General features: G+C 45.9%; 1 protein-coding gene across 2 annotated transcripts in view; it reads left to right on the top strand.

The window, feature by feature from the left end:
• The window catches only part of RFNG (RFNG O-fucosylpeptide 3-beta-N-acetylglucosaminyltransferase), a 139,571-nt gene that overhangs the window by 98,454 nt on the left and 19,147 nt on the right, over positions 1 to 21,970 (top strand). For both annotated transcript variants that reach the window (XM_078653772.1, XM_078653773.1), the window contains 2 exons: positions 13,590 to 13,638; positions 15,958 to 16,060. In XM_078653772.1, the coding sequence (XP_078509898.1) occupies positions 13,590 to 13,638; positions 15,958 to 16,060 (152 nt within the window). The remainder of the gene's footprint in view (positions 1 to 13,589; positions 13,639 to 15,957; positions 16,061 to 21,970) is intronic.

Below are 21,970 nucleotides of genomic sequence, written 5' to 3' on the forward strand. Positions count from 1 at the left end.
TCCGCTATATTTGTGTGATAAATCAGTGTGCAACGTCGGTAATTATTCCTTGCCGGTTCATTTCTAGGATCTTATTCATGCACTGTAAGGGAGTTACACTATGGCAGTTTCAACAGACCATGATGCACATCGGGCCAGCTCAGCTCTCAGCATTCCCTGTGATTAAGGCATGGGTTATAGGTTTGTATTGCCTTTGCCTCAAGGACCCTCGGTTGTGTCTCCCCTGGGGTCACTATATCTGTGTCACCTCAGATTTCCTCAGCTTTATTTGCTATCGTTGCTCACTCCCCGTGGGTGCACAGAGTTCGGGGGTGATAAAGATCATGTGGCCTCCGTCAGCAATCCTGCGATTTTCTGCATACCAGCTGTGTGTGCCTCTGCAACCTCAGCCGGGTGCCCACAGGTTATAATATAATAATGAGCCCTCCGCGAATTCCCCGGAATGCCAGGTTCCGGCTCATTCAATATTATATTGCACACAGAGTTTACCTAACACCGGCCAAAATAAACCACTATTTTAATCGAAACGATGCCGGATGTCCAAGATGCGATATGGTGGGAGCGGACCTGCTACACATGCTGTGGACGTGCACGGTCATTCGTGCATACTGGGACACAGTCACTAAACAGCTGGCCCAGTGCATGGAGCGTACCTTAGATTGGACATGTGTGATAGGTTAATAGCAAGGAAAACCAGAGTCCACACCTTGGTGACCTCGCAACTGGATTACAGGATTGTCCTATATCTGGGTGCGCCAAAACGCTGCCTGCAACACTTCCAACGATTTCAAAATGCAGCAGCACGTCTCATTCTTAATCTTCCAAGATGCGCCTCTATGACGAAAGCCCATGACTCCCTTCACTGGCTGCCAATTCGAAAGAGAATTAGTTTCAAAGCCTTGTGTTTCTGTCACCTGAGCATATAGTGGAAAGGCCCCAGCTATCTGCACGATTTTCTTCCTCCTCACAACCCCAGTCAGCAGTTAAAATCGACAGGAGCGCACCTACTCAAAGTACCTAGGATAAAAATGGCAAAAGATGGGAGCGCGCTCATTTAGCTACCTAGCAGCCAAAAACTGAAATACACTTCCACCGCTGCTTCGTGCAGAGAAATCTGAGCCCGTTTATCGTAAAGGTCTGAAAACCTAGCTATACCAACTCTAGTTCGGTCTCCTTCCACTCCAGCTGATATTCTTCTAGACTGGGGACACACCTATAGGGGTAGCCAAGCGCTCTTTAAATGACATTATTATTATTATTAATATAGATCCAAAAAACCTATGGTGACAACCCACTACATCGACTTGGGACTTATAGTGGCCAAAGCCTACTTACGAGGCGCTGGAAATCCCCTGAGCTCCCAGCTGCAAAGGCCTGGTACCAATCGCTTCTCTGCTGTGCACAAGCAGAGAGAATAGCACTCCACCATGAAGACGCGGTGGGGATACGGAAATAGCCACTGGCAATACTGTCTGATTTCCGTACATCATGGCAGAGCTACATTGAAGCACTAGGAAGCGTGTCTGAACGCGATGAGGAATGAGCATTACCCAATACCACAATGCCCAGGACATGAGGACATATAAGCAATAGTCAGTAAGGTAGACACATAAGGCTGCAGGTGTGACAAGCCCCTAACATTTATCCAGGTGTAGTGACAACCATTCCAAAATCCAATATCTTGACACTGAGATGGGCGGGCATTGGTCCGTGGCGGATGGGTGCGGGTGAAGGTCGTGTAAGCACAGCAGGATATCAACACAGAATTGGGAAAAGAGAGAGCGGATTTGATTGATTAAAGGCGTGAGGTAGGACAACTGTACTGTTTTGTTATATTAAGGTTGTGTTTGGTATAATGTTTGAAACTGTAGGCAATGGACACCGCAAGCATTGCTAATTTGTTAGGCATGGTTCTGTAACAATCAAATGTGATAAAATATAATGGATCTTTGCATAGGAATGTTGATAGGCAAACCTTGAAATGTATTGATGTTGCATAACCTAATGTGTGAATACAGATTTAAAAAAAAAAAAAGAAAAACTTTCAATAAACAGATTTAAACAAAAAAAATAGCTGTATGCTCATTTCATTCTGGAAAACCCCCTTGTTTAATTTTGAGAAGCATTATCTGGTGTATGGTTGGTATTTCCGGGTGGACTCCTGGACTTGTATGTCAAGGGTAGTATTTCCAGCACCAATGCTTGCAATTAATACATCTGAGCACAGAGGACTATCGATGCATACTTTTACAGAGAGATCCAACATCAGCAAACCGTGACAAATCATATATCGGGCAGTAAGAATGAGAATGAGGTAATTAGAGGCTAATGTTGTGTTTCCGCATGGGCATTATCTAGGGGAGTGTAATCTCATTGGTGTACATGTTACCTTTTAGGTTGACATGGATGAGGAGTCAGTTGCTGGGGTGTTGCGGGCCAGACCCCTGTCATCCATGCCCTGGAGGTTGGAAGCCAGAGGCCCACAGATGTCTTGCCACCTGCTCGCAGTCGGTATAAGATTCCAGAATTAAGTCAGTTGTGTCTGGCAGTGCGCGGCATTGGCAAGCCAGGACTTAGTTGATGGTGCAGGTTTGCGTCCCCAGTGAATCGCCACCCTGTGCCTGCCCAGCACCAGCAATATTGCCACCAGGTGCCGGCTGGCATCGGGAACCTCCTTGACATAGCCAAGCAAGTGAGTGGATCTGGTGTAATGGGATCTGAGGTAATGGCGGTAATGGGCTTGCATATCTCTAGCCAGTAAGAAGCCACTTTGGGGCATGACCAAGCCAGGTGGGTAAATGTGGCATCAAGCGCCGAGCAACGTAAACATTGTGTATTTGCAGCTAAACCCATTTTATGAAAAGTCATAGGAGTGCAATAAAGCATGTGAAGAAATTTGAAATGTATCTGCCTTAGCATATAGTTGGGGGGGGGGTTGATAGTCTTTCAGTCTGATTACAGCAGTAGTGCTACTGTTGAGGAGTGGGACCTTCGAGCAGGTCCTCCTGCCAGGCGCAGCGCATGCATTCCATGTGTATGGGAGAGGCTGCCGGAGTCAACGAGTAAAGCCTGGTGATGAGTTTCCGGTGCAAAGTGAAATAATGTTGTAAGGTTAATAGGCCCGTGCACAAACACCTTCATTTTACATTTTCACGTTTAAAGTTGACATCTTTTTTAAATGATGACTTTTGGCACCCATATGAGATAATGTACTTGGAAAAGGTTTGACATTTCTTCATAGGCACATTATCATACCGTAGAAAATGATATCTAAAGATTTGTGGGCTAATTACGATTTCAGTCACAAAGGCTCCGACTGGCATTCAGATTTACTTAACCTGTCTCGAACTCCTGTTTCGTTCTGACTCAGAAACATTTCCGACCTACCAATTACGATGGAAGGTAACCGTTCGGTCTTTCAGGCTCAGTTAAAACAGGCATTCGGAGACTCCAAGTCGGTCAGTCGAATCGTACAGGTCTATGGACCGCGTTTCCGACCGGCATACTACAATGTCCGGCTCAGACAGCCTTTCTGAATTGGTTTGTCTGACACAAAACGGCTGTCAGAAACTGACTTTGGGGGCCCGTACCATGCCCCTCCTTTACCCGAAGGCCTCTAGTTGGAGCCTGTGGGAGCACCATGGGGTTCCCGCCACAGGGTGCAAGGTTTTCTGCACCCACTCCTTTCTTCAAAAGGAGCCTGTATTGTCGGTTGGAACACAGGCACCCATTGAAATCAATGTGAGTCCGAGCGAATGGTGTTCGGAAACATCGTAATCGATCGGAATGCTTTCCGACTGACCTAATGAGGTCCTTGGTACGCTTTCAGACTGGCCTTGTTTGTTATCTGTTCGGCGACCCCTGTGGGTGGGTAGAGTCAACAATGACAGAGCTCAGTAACGGAACAAATGGGCCCAGTTTTATTATATAAACTGCACCAAGCTTTTTTCCAGCAGAGGAGCATTTCGATGGATTGTCGCGGTCGTCCGTGCCTGAACTCTAGCCAAGCTGAATCCCATCACTATTCTGAGAGGAACAATGGCTTGTTCTAAACCAGAATTGCTTCCACCCTAAAGACTCGAATAGGTAGGTGCTAGGTAGGAGTACAATTATATGCATTCATATAGTCAATATAACAATTATAATGGTTGAATTATTCATCTTCTTCACTATGCTTGTAATGCTTGTTTTATTACTATGCTTTGTTTTCTTCTACTAATCATTGCAGCACATATTCTACACAAGAATCCAATTGCTTCAGTAATTCTTTGAATTCCTTAGTCGTGTATTTCTTTTATCTTGCGTTGGAGTTAACCATGAAAGGGTAGATATGTTTTTACGATTTCTGTAGGGGAATTAGAGTTGTCATAAACTGAGGTTGCCGACATACCCTGTGAGGGGTCCAGATGGCGCACTGTGAGCTAGCCAGGAACTAGGTCAACATATTCTGATGATGTGAGCAGACAGTCCCTATGGGTTTGACACTTATGTTGCCCAAACACACAGTGTTATTGAATTAGCAGAAACCATACGACATGTGCCCAACGTAGATGTACATTTCTTCATTTAAGGTTTCTTTTTTATTTGTATAGTTACTTAAAACAATTGCGTCGAGATTCATCATTAAAATTATTGTAAAAGTTATAAAAAGAAAAAAAGTGATTAAGATAATTCATTGTCCTTTTTCGTTCCAGCTTGTAATTTCAGAATCATTTTCTATGCGTCTTTTAGGAGCTTGTCAGTTTCGCCTGATGCTGAGTAATGCAGCGTGTGGACCAATGCTGTCATCAGCAAAGCTTTAAGTTTGTTTCAATGTTCCCGTTGAGTGAAAACTCCTTCAGTGTTCTGCCATTTTTTTCCCACCGATCTCAAGAACTTCACCAAGCTGCAGTTCAGTTGTCGGTCTCCAGGTACAAAGCAAGCCAGCACAGCTTGCCTCCGGGTGTGAATCCCTCATTGGTTTAAGTGGGGTGTGCATAGGAGGTGCAGCAAATCCTCCGGTGCTGAACCACATAGGCTGCACGTGGTACCCGCTTTTTAGGTCTCGCCTAGCGATGCAACGCAAGCGTTGCTCACCTTGGCGTGATCTATTGTTATGAAAATGAGACAATTTGTTTGAATAGGTATAAAGAGGCGAAGGTGTAGTCTAATATAGAGTTCACAGTGGAGGAATAGTGGGTGATTGCAGGAGAGTTGTCGCCAGCAGATCTGCCTTTGATTGCTCTAAGATTGAGGTGTTCAAGGTCCTCTAGTAGGTGCTTTCCGTTTTTAGTTAGGTAGCCCAATGTACTTTTTTCCTACGGTGGAATATTTCAAATTGAATTTTGAAAGGACACTTCATTGGCTGTCATGGTGCCCATTGGTTAAAGATTTAGACCCCTGGTAAGAAGGATGTCTGTTGTGGCCCCTTCGCTTATGCATGCTTCCAAGAAATCAATCAGATGCCTTGCTGCCTTAATTTTCCTTTTTGGGTGTATGTAAGCATTTATTATTACAATGTCTGTGCACTTTTTTCTTGATGTTGCGGACAGGACTGATCTTTTTATTGCAATAGTTGCTGGTGGAGTTGGGCCGGTTGCGTGGGCTGAGGTTGTGATTGTGTTGGAGACATAGGTTACGAGTCTGCCTTGGGGGTGACCATATTCTGCCCCACTAACTGCTGGACTGAAGAAACTCAGGTATCCTTGGAGGTGCAGGTCTGTCAGCCAAGATTCCTTTAGATTTTTGACTTTTGTGAATTTGAAAACCTGTTCAGTTTACTATAAATTCTGGACATCAATTTCAACCCAGAATTAGTGCAGAAATGCAAAATAATTAGACTAGCTCAAAACGTATTTAATGCGATTTCATTTGTTTTTGGAAGACAGACAAAATTATTTCACAATTGGTTTCTTGTATACATCAGGGGACATCCAGGTTTCCTTTAAAATCAGTTCACAACCTTAGTTTAGGACCATCTATACTTTGCCGATGCTTATTGTAAGAAATTGGATTAATATTTCGGGTGAGTGACTACCCACCTCAAGGAATAAATAGAACACTTGCCAGAGTGAACCCTCAAAGTGACTAAATTAATTTGAGCTCAACCCCCTGGTAGCTACGGCAGAGAGCCGGCAGGCATAACTGAGGACAACTTGGAAAGTAGGCAGTACCTAAATGGTAATAAAGTCAAAATGTCAAATAATGAAAAAACCCAAACAGAATTAGAAACCTAGAGTACATTTCAATAAACAAGAGGACACCAAAATAACAAAAAATCCAATAAAGGGAACTGGAGATATGATTTTTGCCACATTTGAGTAGAAATAGCACCCAAAAGCACCAATGTTAGTCAATGTTCCTACTAGACCAGGAACTAGGCACAGCTGGAGGCTGTGCTGTGGAGCACAGGTTGGATACACCAACCAGTTTTGTCCAGATAAAACTTTTTACATTCTGATTTAGTCTTTTAAATCCCACCCAACCAGTACCATAGACGAACAGTCCAGTCCAGGTCCAGTTGCCACTGGTCAGCTTGGTACTGCTAGGAAAAGGCCTCTTACAACTTCTCTCGCTGTACCTACACAGGATGTCAGCCAACTGACCCCTGGAGTCCACTTCCTTGTCCTGGGAACAAAGGGAGCAGGTCAGAGCTCCTCTCAGGTTACAGACAGCAGATCTAGTTCTTTCTGATGTTCCGCAGGGCCAGAAAGTGTTCTGAAGTGGGTGCCTAGAGATGCTGCATTGTGCCCATTACTAGCTAGAGGGTGACTTCTAGGAATGCCCTAAGCAATGGGGTAAAGGTTCCCGGCGCCAACCCTACAAACATTTTTATTAGGCCTTGTTTGCCTTCCTGAAAACCGACCCAAAATGCCATGTGTGAGGGCATTTCCAATATTTCGAAAGTCTCTGGCTGCACTAAACTTGGGGTCTGAAGGTTCGGGTATCATGTGGGGATTTTTCCTATGGTAATCCTAGTTTACTCCCACATCCAATACTGAAACCTAGTTTGAAGCAGATACTGTACCCAAACAAACCCAGAGACCGAAGTCTGGTAGAATAAGAGCGGGGTCCTTCAGCAACAAGACTGGTGATCAACAAGATTTTTCTTGGCATACTGTTCTCTCGCTTTCAAGCGTATCTCAATTGTACATGTGGCTCAACACACCTGTCAAGCAGGATATGGCACTGTGCTGTTACATAGAGGCAAAAAACACAGTTGATGGACAGAATGTAGAACGATGTCATACATTCACCCCAGTACAAAGATCTGGGCCTAAATCCATCGTTTTTTTGCACTCCACACCACCCTGGGTTAGACACTGGCTATATGCAAATCAGCTCTGACCCTGTACCTCCATGGGAACAGTCCAGTCCGAACTACCAAGCCATGTCTTTCCCAGACCGGAATCAAGCATCCAAGGACCGGTTTCTGGCTATCCATAGAGGCCCACAGCCCTCAACCTGCATATTTTGTTGAGCTCAGAGGAGTCTGCTTTGCTCATTCAGGTCAGCCTATTGTTTGCTTCAGTGAGGCATTTCACATCAATTTCACACCTATTCAAGGCTGAGCATAGGCTGAGAGCTGGCAGATGCTTATGCTAATCGGCTTTCTCACAGTTCAGGCAGGTAATCCATAAAGTTATAAAAGTTACTTTTCCTTAGTATTTATTAAAAATCTGACTCATTTGATTGGATTTTTAATAATTATTAAAAATAGTGTTGTAACTATTTTTATAGCTGGTCCCATTCCTGAGATACAGTATTAAGATTTTAATCTGCACTTTTGTTTTCTAGGTAGGACAGCTAGGCATGCCACAGTTTTTAAGGTCTTGTCATTGTTATGACAGGATGATATTTTTATGGCTCGGGCCTACGTCACACTGCTCGGGCCTACGTCACACTGCGTAGCAGTGTGGGCGTGGCCCAAGAGTCCTTTTCTTAGGGCCTCCGAAAACGTACCTAACAAATTCCTGGCTGCTCGTGATTTTTCGTCTTTTTTTTTTGCCAGCTGAATTTCAATTGGCCTTCTCATGTGTGTGCTTTTGGAACCGAACACGCAATAGGCCATAGGCGGTCGAGTAGCTCCGCCTATGCCCCATTGGTGTCTGTTATGCGCACTAGAAGGCCATATGTTTTGAATTATCGCGGCTTGACGGCCGCGATAATTCAAAACATATGCCTGCAGTGGCGCACGCGCGCGAGGCAGAGTTTTTAAAAAAAAAATATGGCTGCACCTAGCGCAAACAGCGCTTCATGCTGACCTCGACATCAGGAAGAGAAGGATGCGTTCTGCATCAGGTTCATGTGCGACACTACTTGAAGTCTGCGATTAGGGCGATCAGTGAGGTTGCGAGTCTAGTGGGCAACGTGACTTAGTGGACGGTCTTTTTTGATAAAAGGTTCAGCCAAAGGTGACTTGGCTGATCTTTATTTAACAAAGTGAACGAAGACGCCTGTGCGCCGCTGACCTCCCCGATTCATGTGAAGGTCAAGGGAAAAGGTTCGAGGGGCAATTTGATTACATTAAGAATCAAATAATGAACACTTTAAAAGGAGCAATTAAAAAACGTAGAAGTGCCGTCTCTGCTTCCGGTAGTGGAGAGGAAATGTTATTCGTTCACTTACAACAGCAGGAACACAGCAGTACCCATTCAAATCTCCGGAACGTGGAGATCCCGGACTCTAGGCACTGTGGACCGCAGGCAGCGTCGGAGGCAACAACACAGCCTGGGCAGAAGTGTTGGTCTATCAGAGTGTCGGGGCACCAGCTGGCCATGCACTCCGCAGTTGCTCAGGGGGAGGGGCAGTGCCATTAGAGAGCTGTCATTAGGTTTCGCCTAAACTGATACAATGCCACTCACTAATTAATCTCTGTGGGATGAGAGCTCGGCTTGCAAGTAGTGTCTGAAAGGCCTGCGCTCCCAGAACGTGCCTTCACTTGCAGCAAGATGCGGCCCCATGGACTCGAGTGGAGGTGGGCATAAATTATTTGTCCCCACTGGTGTTGTTGCAGGGCAGCCCTGCATGTACAGCCTGCGTGACAGCTCAGCATCTCACCCTTTGCACCCTCACCCTCACCCTTATCGCAAAAGACCATCTTCAAAACCCCGTCTCTGGCTTATGAAGGAGCGAGGAGTGGTGGCGTGGACAGTGACGCGGGTGGGGGGAATGGAAGGAGCTGGTATATTTGGGAGGATTAACGGGACTGTGGGTGTAACCAATCGTAGAATGCACCTCTGCACGCCTTTGGCGCCATTGGTTCGAAGTTGCTTCTAAACATAAAGAAGCGTCTATATGACGAGGCGTTTTTTGGGCAGTGCACAGAGGTCTGTCAGGGCTATTTGGAGCACTGGTTATGCTCGTTAAGCTGTAGATTTTCATGAGGTGCGTCACACTTCTTCCTACGCCGAATTACAGTGGATGTTATTCCGCATTCGTTCATTTTTTTTTTCAGTGGAGCAATGTTAGAGTTAGCAAGGAATTGTGATGTGAGCAGGCTAGGGCGTTAGGGGGAGGGTGAATACAAGGCCAGTAACCAAGACCTGTCAACAGGTGCAGGGAGGAAGAGGCGTATGAACTTTTATCCAGTTCATCAAAACCGTTTAACAAGGATTTTTTTTTTCCCCCAAACAAATGAATTATCGATAGGCGTCAATGTTATTATTTAATCTGTGGGATGTGTCACTGCCCATCCTTTTATCAAGTGGGGAGCTGGCCATGCTGTCAGTCCAATAATGAATAATGATGGGGGGGAAGGGCTTTTTCCTCTGTGGCCCCTATATTGTGGAACGCCCTTCCCGCCGAGCTAAAAACACTACCTTCCATGGCGCTTTTTAAGAAATCTTTAAAAACGTGGCTCTTCATCGAGGCCTATCCATAGACATGCTCTCGGACCTAAGATTATGTTTTGATTATGATTTGGTTAGGCGCCTTGACGCCCGAAGGGCTAAGTTGCGCTATATAAGTCTTTTTTCATTCATTCATTTCATTCAACTATCTACGTTGGGTTTGTGCGGCGATCATTTCTAGTAGGTATCAAAATAAGTATGAAGCTTTTACTATAATGTGTCACTACAGTTTGCCATTTAACCAATAGGTTATTTATACAATGCAAGGGACCACCAAGTAATTTACAATTACATTTTGTATTTTATATGTTGTTTTTGTTGTCCTATGAGGAGACGTACAGGAGGGCTTTCGCATTTGATTTCCCAGTAACTGCTCGCAGCGGGAAACGGCCTTTACAACAAAGCCGTTTCCACGAAATCGTTAACCACGCATGCAGTACAACGCATGCGTGGTTACCACGAAAGCCTTTACCATGCATACCTTTACTACGAGGTTTGTAGTAAAGGTATATGTGGTAAAGGTAAAAAGTAAAAAAAAGGGGGGTTTGGGGGGGTCTCCCCCCCCCCCCACACAAAAAAACTCACCTGAAGTCACGTTGTTTTATTTATTTAATCAGCGTAGTTTAAGAGAAATCGGAAAATAAACTTCCGCTTTCTCTTAACGACGTATGACGTCACCACGCAAACAATCGAGGTAAATGTTATGCGTGGAAAACGAATTCCGTTGTAACGCATGCGTGGTAAAGGCATGCGTTGCAACGGAATTTGTTGTAACGTCATATATTCCTCGCAGCAGTGAGACACACTGGGGGGAGGTGGAGAACCTCTCCAAAACGCAGAGGGGAGTGCTGAGGGATGCGCTGTGCATGGCGAGGAAGGAGTCCAGATAACACCCAGACCCTGATTGATGTCAGTAGGTGGCCTCTGCCTCTTGGCTCCAAGTGGGAGGGGAATGGGGGAGTTCTTCAAAGAGCTGTGGGAGCAGCCCTCCAATCACTGCTCGTGCCCGGCTGTCTTTGGAAGCACTGCAAGAGCTTGCCCATCACTACTCAGCCCTACCGACTGGACGTACCCTCGCTGCCTCTGCCGTGCTGAGAAGAAACCATCAGTGCCCCATGCACTGCTAAGCTCCCTCACTGTCAGCATCTTTCGGACCGACAAGAACCGGAGACGCACCCGGTGCCCACTCGCTGCGTCCTGGTGTTCTGTCGCTGAGTTGCCACCGTGCCTTGCTGAATGTGGTGGCGCCACTTGTAGCAGGATACACCTCAGTATCTCTGCCTTACTGACTGGTGGTGCCCTTACTAACTAGATTGACTGTACTCTGGGCCCGAGTCTTCGTGACTAAAAGGTGCTCTACACTGCTGAGTGGAGGTGCCCTCTTCTTTGCACATTTATATTCCTGACTGAAGGTGCCCTCATTACCCACCTGTTTTTTTTTTTTTTAAAGGAGGTGCTTGTGCCTTGCTGTGCAGGGGATGCCCTCCTTAGCCCGGTTCTGCTACCTGGACGCCCATTGGTACTAGTGCTCTTCTGGAGTGCGCTCCTTGCTCTCGAAACCAAGCCAGCAAGCCCTGGAGGGGATGGAGGAGTACCAAGACGGAAACTACTACGACGAATACGGCAATGACACCGGCTACATAGCGTGCGACGACTCAGGCTGGGAGCTGTCCTTCTCCCTGCTGAGCGTCCTCTACATGATGGTCTTCGTGCTGGGCCTGTCCGGCAACGGTGTGGTCATCTTCACGGTGTTGGGTCCGATTGTGAGTGCAGAGTCCACCCTCCAAGTCCACCCTCCAAGTCCACCCTCCAAGTCCACCCTCCAAGTCCACCCTCCAAGTCCACCCTCCAAGTCCACCCTCCAACAATAGGAACAGTAATGATACATGAGGAGAAAATTACAAGTGAACAAAGTAGAACAGCAAACGTTAAGTTACAAGGCGCAAAAGTGACAATTGTGAGCAAACAAAAATACAAGAGGTAGCAAACTGTGCAATACAGGAGGAAAAAGTGACGTGTGCAGGTTACAACAGCGAACAAAGTACAAGTAGAGGTATAATACCGTCCACCCTCCAAATTTTCACCACGCTCACACACACACCACCAGCCGTCACTGCACGCTTTCACCAGGCGCACACACTCACCACCAACCATCAGTGCACACTTTCAGCAGGCATACACACAACACCACCTGTCCGTGCATGCTTTCACCAGGCACACACCGCCACCCGTCAGTGCACACCAACAGCCATCACTACACACATCAATTGTTAACGAATCTATTGTACCAATAGCAGTATTGCAAACTTTACTTTTAAACATAACCATCTAAAGCTCAGCATGCTACCATTGCTACAATTCCAATCCAAGCCACATAATTCCATTACACACTACATACATACACTCCATAACATATGGCGAAAAGACATTGCCATTTACAATGCCATTTCCTCTAACTCCAATAAATCCGAGACCTATTGCATTTCTAATGCTTGTTTTTCTATATGTTCCCCTGCTCCCTGCCATGTGAGCTACAAGGCCTACTACATAGGGGTGAATTGCTAATATTTAAAAGGGAGGTTTTTACCTGTCAAAAAGGGTTACTTTAGCAGGTCGCACTGCAGAATTACCCTGGAACAGTCAGACTACACAGATTAGGCTTGAACCATGGTTGTACTACCTCTATAGATGGTGGTGCAGTAGGTCCCACAAATGGCATTTAACTGTTAGGCCCCGAGTGCACTTTTTAAACCATACTAGGGACTTACAGGCAGGTAAAATGTGCTAATTAGAAATAAGCCAATTTAACCATGATTAAAAGGGGAGTAAAGATGCTTTACTACTATTTAGCAGGGTAAAAGTGCACGGAATTGTAAAACGAGCAAAATTCTAGGGTCCAGCAAAAAGTGAGAAATTGGGAGTGACCACTCAAAAAGGGCGGATTTCCTTCACATGACATGTGTTTCATGTTCTTTTAAACTTGTACAAGCTAGTTTCCGGTGCATTAGCAGAGAACTAAAGACTGTTGATTCAAAAATTGGTAGAACATTTATTTTTATTCTAAATCGATTATTCATGGTAAGCCAGCAAAATGCAGAATCTGATGCAGATGTTTCATTTATATTAGAGCACACCTCATACGTTTGCAACCTCTTCCTTGCTCCATCTTGAGCAGGTGGGGCTTCGTATGCAATATTATACTATACAGATGAAACTATGACATCGACCAGGTAGGTATGTTTAGAGTTAAGTGATACATCACCACTACTATGTCCACAGCACATCTACATCAAACCCAACACGGACACACCGCACCAGCGACACCTTAACACTATACTAATACGTCTATACTTAACCCTATAAATATGCCTACCCATGCTCCGTAAACCGCCCCTATAACTCTCTACCATTGTAGTGTTGTCAATGTGGTGTTTTGTAGCTGCAGATGTATTGTATGCACTTGTGTGCACCGATGCAGTGGCTCCTAAGCACGTGAGGTTATGTAGTGAATTTGATGTAGTTAAAGTGCACGGAGGTCCGAGACTGGTACTGGGAATGGGCACACAATAAATGTTAGGAAATTAAATCGAAGACTTATGATGAAGAAAGGAGAAAAAACAGTTCTCATTGGGTCAAAGGTGTTAATAATGTATATAACTAAATTGAATGCATAGTGTCTGCTTTTATAGTCCGTCTGGTAGATTTTTTTTCATGCTTTATTAAAATGTATTATCTTTCTTAATCTTTCACCTTCTATAGACATTCATATTTACTGATGGGGAAGACCAAGATCTGCGTCGAGGAGCAGGTAAGAAACTGATTTACTAAAGCAGGAGGCATAGATCCCCCTTATATGTTTGAAATATTTTCATATTCTCATACATCATATATGTAGATGATACATAAAAGCCGGGGCTGTATGAAATGTTGAGATACGTTTTCTCACTGGATTGTTACAATTGGTAGAATAACTGCACAGTCGTTCTGAAATGTACGTCATGCGAAACCTGTTACTGTTATAAATGGTACTATTGTGCTTTTTGCAATATTTGAGTTGTAAAGGAAGAAACAATAAAAACACTTGTTAAAATAAATGAAATGTATTGATATTGGGGCAAGAACGGGGAGAAAACCAACAGAATCCCAGTGCGCAGGGGTGTCCGCCAGGGATGTGTGCTGGCTCCCACACTATTTTCATTGTATGTGAATGGTGTGGTTGAGCACCTGCTTAAGGAACCTGCAGATGCTCCGTCCCTGGCGGGCACCAGGATCCCCACCCTGCTCTTTGCTGACGATACCCTGCTCATTGCAAAGACACCTCAGGGTCTCCAAAAGCTCCTCACCCGCTTCCAGGAGTTCTGCTCCCTTAGGGGCCTGATTATTAACGTAGATAAGACCAAATTCCTGACTATGAATCCCCCCAAAAAGTTAGGGCCCCCTCCGGTTTTAAATGCCGTTCCCCTGGAGAGGGTCCGTGAGTTTGATTATTTAGGGATTCGCCTCAGTAACTCCATGAGCTGGACCCCACATATCCAAAAGATGTTGCTCAACCACAAAAGGGTGACTGGAGCCCTACTCAGGGAACATCGTTCTTCCCCCAAACATTGTATCTCCCCAGCTATCGACATTTATAAAGCAAGAGGGGTTGCTGCGGCTTTGTACGGGGCGGAGTTGTGGGGTTCCACAAACCTGGAGTCATTAGCCAAGGCAGAAAGTAAATTCCTGAAAGAACTCTAGGCACTCCCATCGAGCACACCGACCGTCCCAGTGCTTCTTGATTTGGGCTGTAAATCAATTGCGGACCAGGCGCGACTACGGCCTCTGCTCTTGTGGGCCCGCCTGTGGAGGGTCCCGGAGCTAGCCTCCTATGCAGCAGGTCTGTCCGAGGTAATTGCTATGGAGGGATGGCATCGAATTAAATGGCTAAGGGACATCAAGAGCCTATTGGTGGAGCTGGGTTTGGAAGATTCCTGGGTTGCTCGCTCTGCTCCTCCGAAAGCCACCCTGAAGAAGCTATATTGGGACTGGATAGCCACCAAACTCATTCGCAATCCATGCCACTGCAATTCGACCGCAGCATTCCTGAGAATTAAAGACGTGGTTGCTTATGAGCCTTATTTGGACCTAATCTCCATTCCCCTGGACAGGGCTCTCTACTTCAAACTCAGAGTGGGCACCTTGCCTTTGGCCAACTTGGTGTCCAGGTGGAGATCTTCATCTTCCCAGTCCTCACCTTTTTGTGCCATGTGCTTGACACGGGTGGAGACGGTGGCACATTTTTTCTTCGAATGTCCTGATTATTGTGCCCCAAGGAGGCGTTGGCTAACACCATTGTGCAGGCTCTTAGGCACACGTCAGCATCTGGTGGCCCTTCACATTTTATTGACTGACACATCCCCCTACATTGTTTGTGGTGTTTCAAAGTTTTTAAAATAGGCTTGGGTGATCCGAGCTAAAAGGCTTTCTATTTCAATTTAATTCTCTTTTTAACTATTTATTGTATCTTATCCGACTATTTTAGTAATCATAAATGTATGTTACCATAAGGCTTGAAAATGTATTTTTGTATGTATAGCTTTTAAGATATTTACGTATCGAAATAAAGCTTTTACAACAACAAAAAGATATTCTACTGCACCCACCATATATTGTGCACCCTGACACTTAAGCCACAGGTTAATGTTATGTGGATTATTTTATTTCTTTTCACTTCACCAGCTTTTAGAGTTCTTCTCTTGTCTGTTGAAAGCCTCTTCTTCAAAGCAAGCAAACGCAGCTGTACAGTGTGATTGTGAGTAGAATACATTCTGTTACTCTCTGGCAGAGGAAAATATGGTAAAAATAGATTTCAGTTCATCTTCCTGTGAACCCTAATAAAATTTCTTTAATGTCTATATCTACTTCTCTGAAAGAAGTCTGGTTGCTGGCAAGAGATCTGTGGCGAAACGTTAGGGTTGGCGTTCAGAGAAACTACTCAATTTCAGGCTATGTCCCATTACAGAGTAGTAATCAGATTCACACAAGCCCTTGAGAGCCTAATTAGTAGTTACATTACAAATCCAGTCTTTTAATTTTTTCTTTTAAAAAAATAATAATATATATTTTATGTTTTTATTTATGTTTTCAGGAATTCAAGTGATAAACACCAACTGCTCGACCATGCACACTCGCCAAGCTCTCTGCTGCAAGATGGCTGTGGAATATGACAAGTTCATTGAATCGGACAGAAAGTAAGCTAGACCTTTCAGCAAATGTGTTACTTGTGTCTCCTCCTAATCCCGCCTGGTTTCTCTAGAAGCAGTGCCTCACTGCTGGGGCCTAATTGGGTTGCAACTGATTTGGAGTTCCTTGTGTTCTTTTAAGGGGGGAACCTGCCCAGGTGATTGCAGCTGGACTGTTCTTATTTGAGCAGGACCCAGGGGTGTGTAACTTTATCAAATAGCTACTTGTCCAAGGGACGGAATGCTTCATAAATCCACTTGCCCTGTACTAAAACACCACTTGTCCATTTTAATGCCATGCAGCTAGGTTATAAATTATACAGACATTTTCGTATCGGAGCTCTGAATACATTCATCTAGATTATGCCAAGGCTCATGTAATATTAGGGTTAGAATTCCAGCAAAGCTATGAATATGGCACATTTTTAGGTCTGGCCTAGGTAGAGCAGGCGCTTTCTCTTGATATGCTGTATTCAGTCTTTGGGCTTACAGCCAGCTTTTGTCTGGGTCATTTAAAAAATGTTGCTGCTAATTGAATAATAGTTCCTGCTATTCTCCCTTTTTTCTCAATTGTTGACTCCCACGAATCGACCCTTCGATTTGTCTTCTTCCACTTCTGGTTTTGTATGTCCTGTCTTCAGAACTTTTTTTTTTTTTTACATTGCCACCGAGCACTTCCCACTTAGCACTGCAACTGACGGCGCTGCGCCTCAGTGTAATCAAGCACTGCTCTCAAGTTTGTTGTGGCGCAAGTGCGCAATGTACTTTTAATTTGCACACACTTGTGCATGTCTTTTTCTTAACCCCTCCCCAACAGCCAGTCTGTGTCGGTTTCTTCTCCTTCTCCACTCTGCTCAGTCATGTCGATCTTCCGGTTAGCTTGCTGGCAGCATTCTTTTCTGTGACGCAGCTGGTTGACAGATCTCTTGGTAGCCTCTTTCCCACCATGGCCGCTAAGCTGTACTCAGTAGAGCCTGCCTCTTTCCTTTCACCACTCCCTGCATCCCTCTCCTTGCTCAGGCTCTGGTTTCCGAACATGCTTGTCTGCTTCTCTAAAGTAACTTTGAGGTATCAGCAGCGGACTGTGATCGAGCAGTGCAGTAAGAGAACAATACTGTAAGTGCAGGTGTGTGCTGGGTTGAACCAAGGTAAACTGGGTCAAACAGGATAAAGTGGGGGTGAACTGGGGCAGGTCCCAGGGAAGCAGCGCGCGTGACTGAGGGAGCTGATTGCCATGTAAGTCTAAACGAATAATGCATTCTACTGCTGTAATGGTAATTTAAGTCCTTTTAATTGAAACTTTTCTTTTGCTCACTCCAACATTGTACAGCGGCTGCCTGAGCCGGCGCAGGTGTTTTCATGACACAGCGTTTTGTTTCCTGCTTCTGTTTTATGTCCCCCACCAGCTTCTCTTGAAGGGGCTTTTTGGTTCCCCCTCAGGCCTCCCCTTACCCAACTGGCCATGTTTTGTGCCTCGCTCTTGGAGAGCCTTTTTCCATCTCTGTTCCGGTGCCTTTACCCTGTGGCAACCGTCCTCGCTTCATGTTAGTGTGCTGCGGGAGTTTTGCTGAATGTCAGGAATACTATTGCTTGTCTTCTAAAGTTCTCCCCCAAAAGGAAAAAGACTAATTTTTCCCTTTACCCTCGCTGGTACTTACAGCGTTTTCATTCCAAGATGTTTCTGCTTCATTTATTGTGTAAGCTCGCCAGCACAGGGTTTCTGGATTTTCTAGATGGTGGCCGCCATAGATACCACTCCTAGCAGTCTAGTCTTTTTGCTCTCGCGCTGAAGTGTTTCTTCCAGCACGCGAGCCCTGTGAACCGAGCACTTCGACTGTAGAATTTGCCTGAAGAGCAGCGTCTTCTCTTTGCACCGTTCCTGAGGAGATTTTCCTTCCCCTTGAACTTTGGTTTTCTTCAGCTTCACCCACTGCGGTGTGGTGTGCACACCAGGAACCTTTTTTCTCTTTGGAGACTAGTGGGTCAATTGTCAGCCGTTCCAGAGTTTTTTCCCTCAAGGAAAAGACCCAGTGTGAGGAGATATCCGTTGCCAGTGCTTCTGACAGTACTGGAAGAATGTTCTAATTCTCTCCTTTCACCTAATTCAAAGATTCTTGGTTTTTAGTGACTTTTGAATTTAACGCTGAGTTATTCAGGAATGTAAAGTTTAAAACTTGGGTCAGATGTTATGTATAGAGCCTCTCCCTCTGTTCAGCTCTTCCATCCTTAAGGTTCTAGCGGTTGGAAGCGAGTTATTAGAAGTACTAAAGTCTTCAGAGTGGCAAGCCTTCAATGCTATCCAGGTGTGTGTAAAGGAATTATTATTTTAAAATTGTTCTAGCAAGTTAAAAAATGTTTGAGTATACATGGCTTTTAAGACAGTAGAACAAATTAATTGCACACTAATGTTTGTACGGGTTTCTTTGTTCTCTTTCTGATGTGAGTTACAACTGAACTAGAGTTATAGAGAGGTAGCAGAAGATTACTGGATATGGAGGCGATGTGAGAAAGTGCCATCTTTCTTGCCTTGGTATGCCCCCACTTTTTTCTGAACTGTTGATGTGCATGACTGAGTGTGCCCTGGGTCCCTGCCAATCAGGTACCCAGGGCCTGTGTTCCTTCCCTAAAGAGAAAAGCGATGCTGAAACAAAATACCCAATTGGCACCTCTGGCCACCTGTCAGTCCCTAGTAAATGGTACCCTAGGTACCCAGGGCATGGTGACCAGAGTAGACCCCTGAGGGCTGCAGCACTTATTGTGCCACCCTCAGGGGCCCTGTACCCTGGCACCCACACACTGCCTTTGCAGGCTGAGTGCCTAAGTACAGAACTAAAACAAGAGTCGACATGGCACACATCCCTGTGTGCCATGCCCACAGAACCCACTGCCCTGGCATACTTCAGTCACCCCTCTAGCTGGGTGCCCTATGCCAGAGGTGAGGGCACAGGGGCATGAGCCCTGTGCCCCTACAGTACCCAGGGCCATTCCTGGGTACTGTAAGTGCAGTGATGCCATTTAAGAGTATATGGTGCTGGGAGGTCGTCATTACGAACTCCACAGCACCATAATGGCTACACTGAAGACTGACAAGTTTGGTATCAAACTTCTCATCACATTAAAACCGCACTGATGCCAGTGTGGGATTTAATGTAAAATGCACAAGGGGGCATCCTATAGATGCCCTCCAGAACCCGAACCTACAATCCACATCTGGGCTGAGTGGCTGCAGAGGCTGCCACACATCAGACATGTTGCTGGACCCCTGGGTGGAGAGCCCCCCACTCTCCTGGGCCTGCAACAATGCACATCCTGGGCGAGATGATCTGTCTCCTCCCCCAGGATGGACAGGGGGAAGCTTCAAAGGCATACCACCTCTGAGAGCATCTCCAGACCATTTGTTGTCCCCAGCAACTGGCCCCCCACCAGTTCTACCCCCACTCTGGCGGGAAGACTGGCGGGGAAAAACTACATCAGGAAGGAGGGTGTGCCAACCCCACCCCTCAGGACATCTTGTAGTTGGGGAGCCCTGCCCAATCCCAGTTCGGCTCCTGCCCCCCTCCCACAGGAGAGGAGCAGGCTAGGGGGTGTCCTCACCCCAGGACAGGGACCCTGCCCTTGCCCTACCTGTAACGCCCCTAAATTTTGAATTTAGGGGCTCCCTGAACCTTCCTTCCTCGGATCCCGATATCAAAAGAAGAAAGAAGATCAAGAAGAGGAAGACCCGCCGCGCAGCTGCTAACAGGACAACAACAACAACTGACTTGGCCCCAGCCCTACCGGTCTATTGATCCTGGAACCTGCTCCTGCCTAATCCCGGCGACCACCGCGGACAGCAACCTTGGGACACCCAGAGGACCTGCCTGCCTTGACCCTCTCGAAGATTGGGACTCCCATCAGCAGAGGCTCTGCTGCAACAACCCACCTAGTGCCCACCAGGGAGCTCCGGACCAGCCCACTCTGCACTAGCCGGGCCAGGCCAACCCGAACCAAGACCACGAGGACGTCACCCTGGCGACTGGGACCCGAAGTCCAGTGCCCAAAGACCCTCCTCGACGAACCAGACGACGCCTGCAGACTCAGAACGAGGGGCCACCCCAACCGCGACCAGCCGAGTGTAAGCTTTTCCGACCCACAAAGACGCCCCGCGGCCCCCTGTGCCTCCCTTTGGGTTACCTACCTGTGCTCCAAGATCCCAACTTACCTCTCGAAGTGCTGGTTGCCCCTGGAGAGTCACCGTCCCCGAGCCTGCAGCCTTTGTTCCTTTTTCAAGATCCTCATTGGATAACATTGAGCGCCCGACGGCTCAAAAGCACCCTGCACATAGCCGCCCGAGTGCCACTGGATGTGACCTCTCGATCCTATCTTACTTCCCCCCCTTGCCCTGAGCAAGTGACCAGGAGCCCAGCTCCCAGAACCGCGTGGCCTGCTAGCCAGCCGCCACCAACTGAAGGCCCCCCTTCCATCATTGGATAACATTGGGCCTACCTACCTCTGCACCCGGCCGCCCCTGTGCCCGCTGGGACTGAACTAACTGTACTCACCTGACGCTGTGGGACCCCTGAGTCTACGCCCATAACCCTAACTTCACCAACCAAGTACTCACCTGGAAACCGGCAATTCACCTGCCTGCCATTGGATAACATTGACCCATTTTGACTTGAAAATTTTTTAAGTGTGAAGTTTTGAAAACTGAAAATATTCCTATAAAATCAGCCAAAGTCCGAACTCGAAAGGAGAGAAGTCAGTACTGTACCTTTCAGCCCAGCGCTGAACCGCAAAAGTAATCCCTAGCGGGTTTACAAGTAACCTGTATTTTCTCCATAGGGACCCATTGTCTCCTTTTCTATGAAATTTCTTCTGTCTACTTTTGAAAACTGCAAATATTCTTTAAAAATCGTACGAAATACTGAAACTCAATTACCTACCTGTTTTGAGTTAAGCCCCTAGTGCTAGCCCTAGGAGACTAGTGCTGGGTTACAAAAGTAACGCGATCGTACTTTACCTGTAACCTGAATTTCCTCCCATTGGATAACATTGTCAGAATCACCTTGAAAAGTTTCGAAGTGTGAACTTTTAAAACAGCTTTATATTCAGGAAAATTCATCACAGTAACTACAACGTTTTTGCTAATCTGGTTTCAGCTTAGACCCCAGGACTGAATCTTAAGATCTAGTCCTGGAACTACCAAAGTAATCCATAAAGTAATCAACTGTACTTTCCTATGAAAAACCCATTGAGCTCAATGCTAGAGTGTGTTTCAGAACTGTGTTGCTTATTATCTATCCTGTAATTATTGTGTGTACAAACGTATTGCTCATCTGCAAAGTATTTACATGAGAGTACTCGTATCTTGAAAAGTGTATTTCTATAACTGTTGGTTCTAAAAATAAAACAACAATATCTGAGGATATAACAACAATTGGCCTGGAGTTCAGTTCTTGAGTGTGTGAAACCTTTTGCTGACTCAGTGTGTACAACAAATGCTTTACACTGTCCTCTGGTACTGCCTTACTGCTTGACCAAGCTACCACTTTGGAGAGTAAGGTCAGTTTTTACTTTAACCTCTGTTATACCTCTGGGGTTGGTGGACTCTATACACACTGTACTTCCTTTAGTCCAGTATATATAGAGCCACTTTCTCACAGGCTCTGTCTTCCCATTCCCATTCCCCTTCCCCTTCCCCCCTTGTTGTGGAGTTGTGCGGATTGTTATTTAGGTCTGCCCACTCTCCTGCAGGAGGTAGTTGGGATTAAGCATCTGCTCCTGTGGAAAGAATTGGCTCATAGTTGGTGTGTTCTGACACTGAATTGCAGACCTCCTCCGTGGCCCACAGCTTCCTCCCAATGGAAGACTGCCTGTAAATGTACATGTGGTTTCCAAATTGGGGACTTGGGCGTTTTTTAATTGCTATTCATTGAC

This window comes from Lissotriton helveticus, chromosome 7, assembly GCF_964261635.1.
Source record: "Lissotriton helveticus chromosome 7, aLisHel1.1, whole genome shotgun sequence".
Classification (NCBI taxonomy): Eukaryota; Metazoa; Chordata; class Amphibia; order Caudata; family Salamandridae; genus Lissotriton; species Lissotriton helveticus.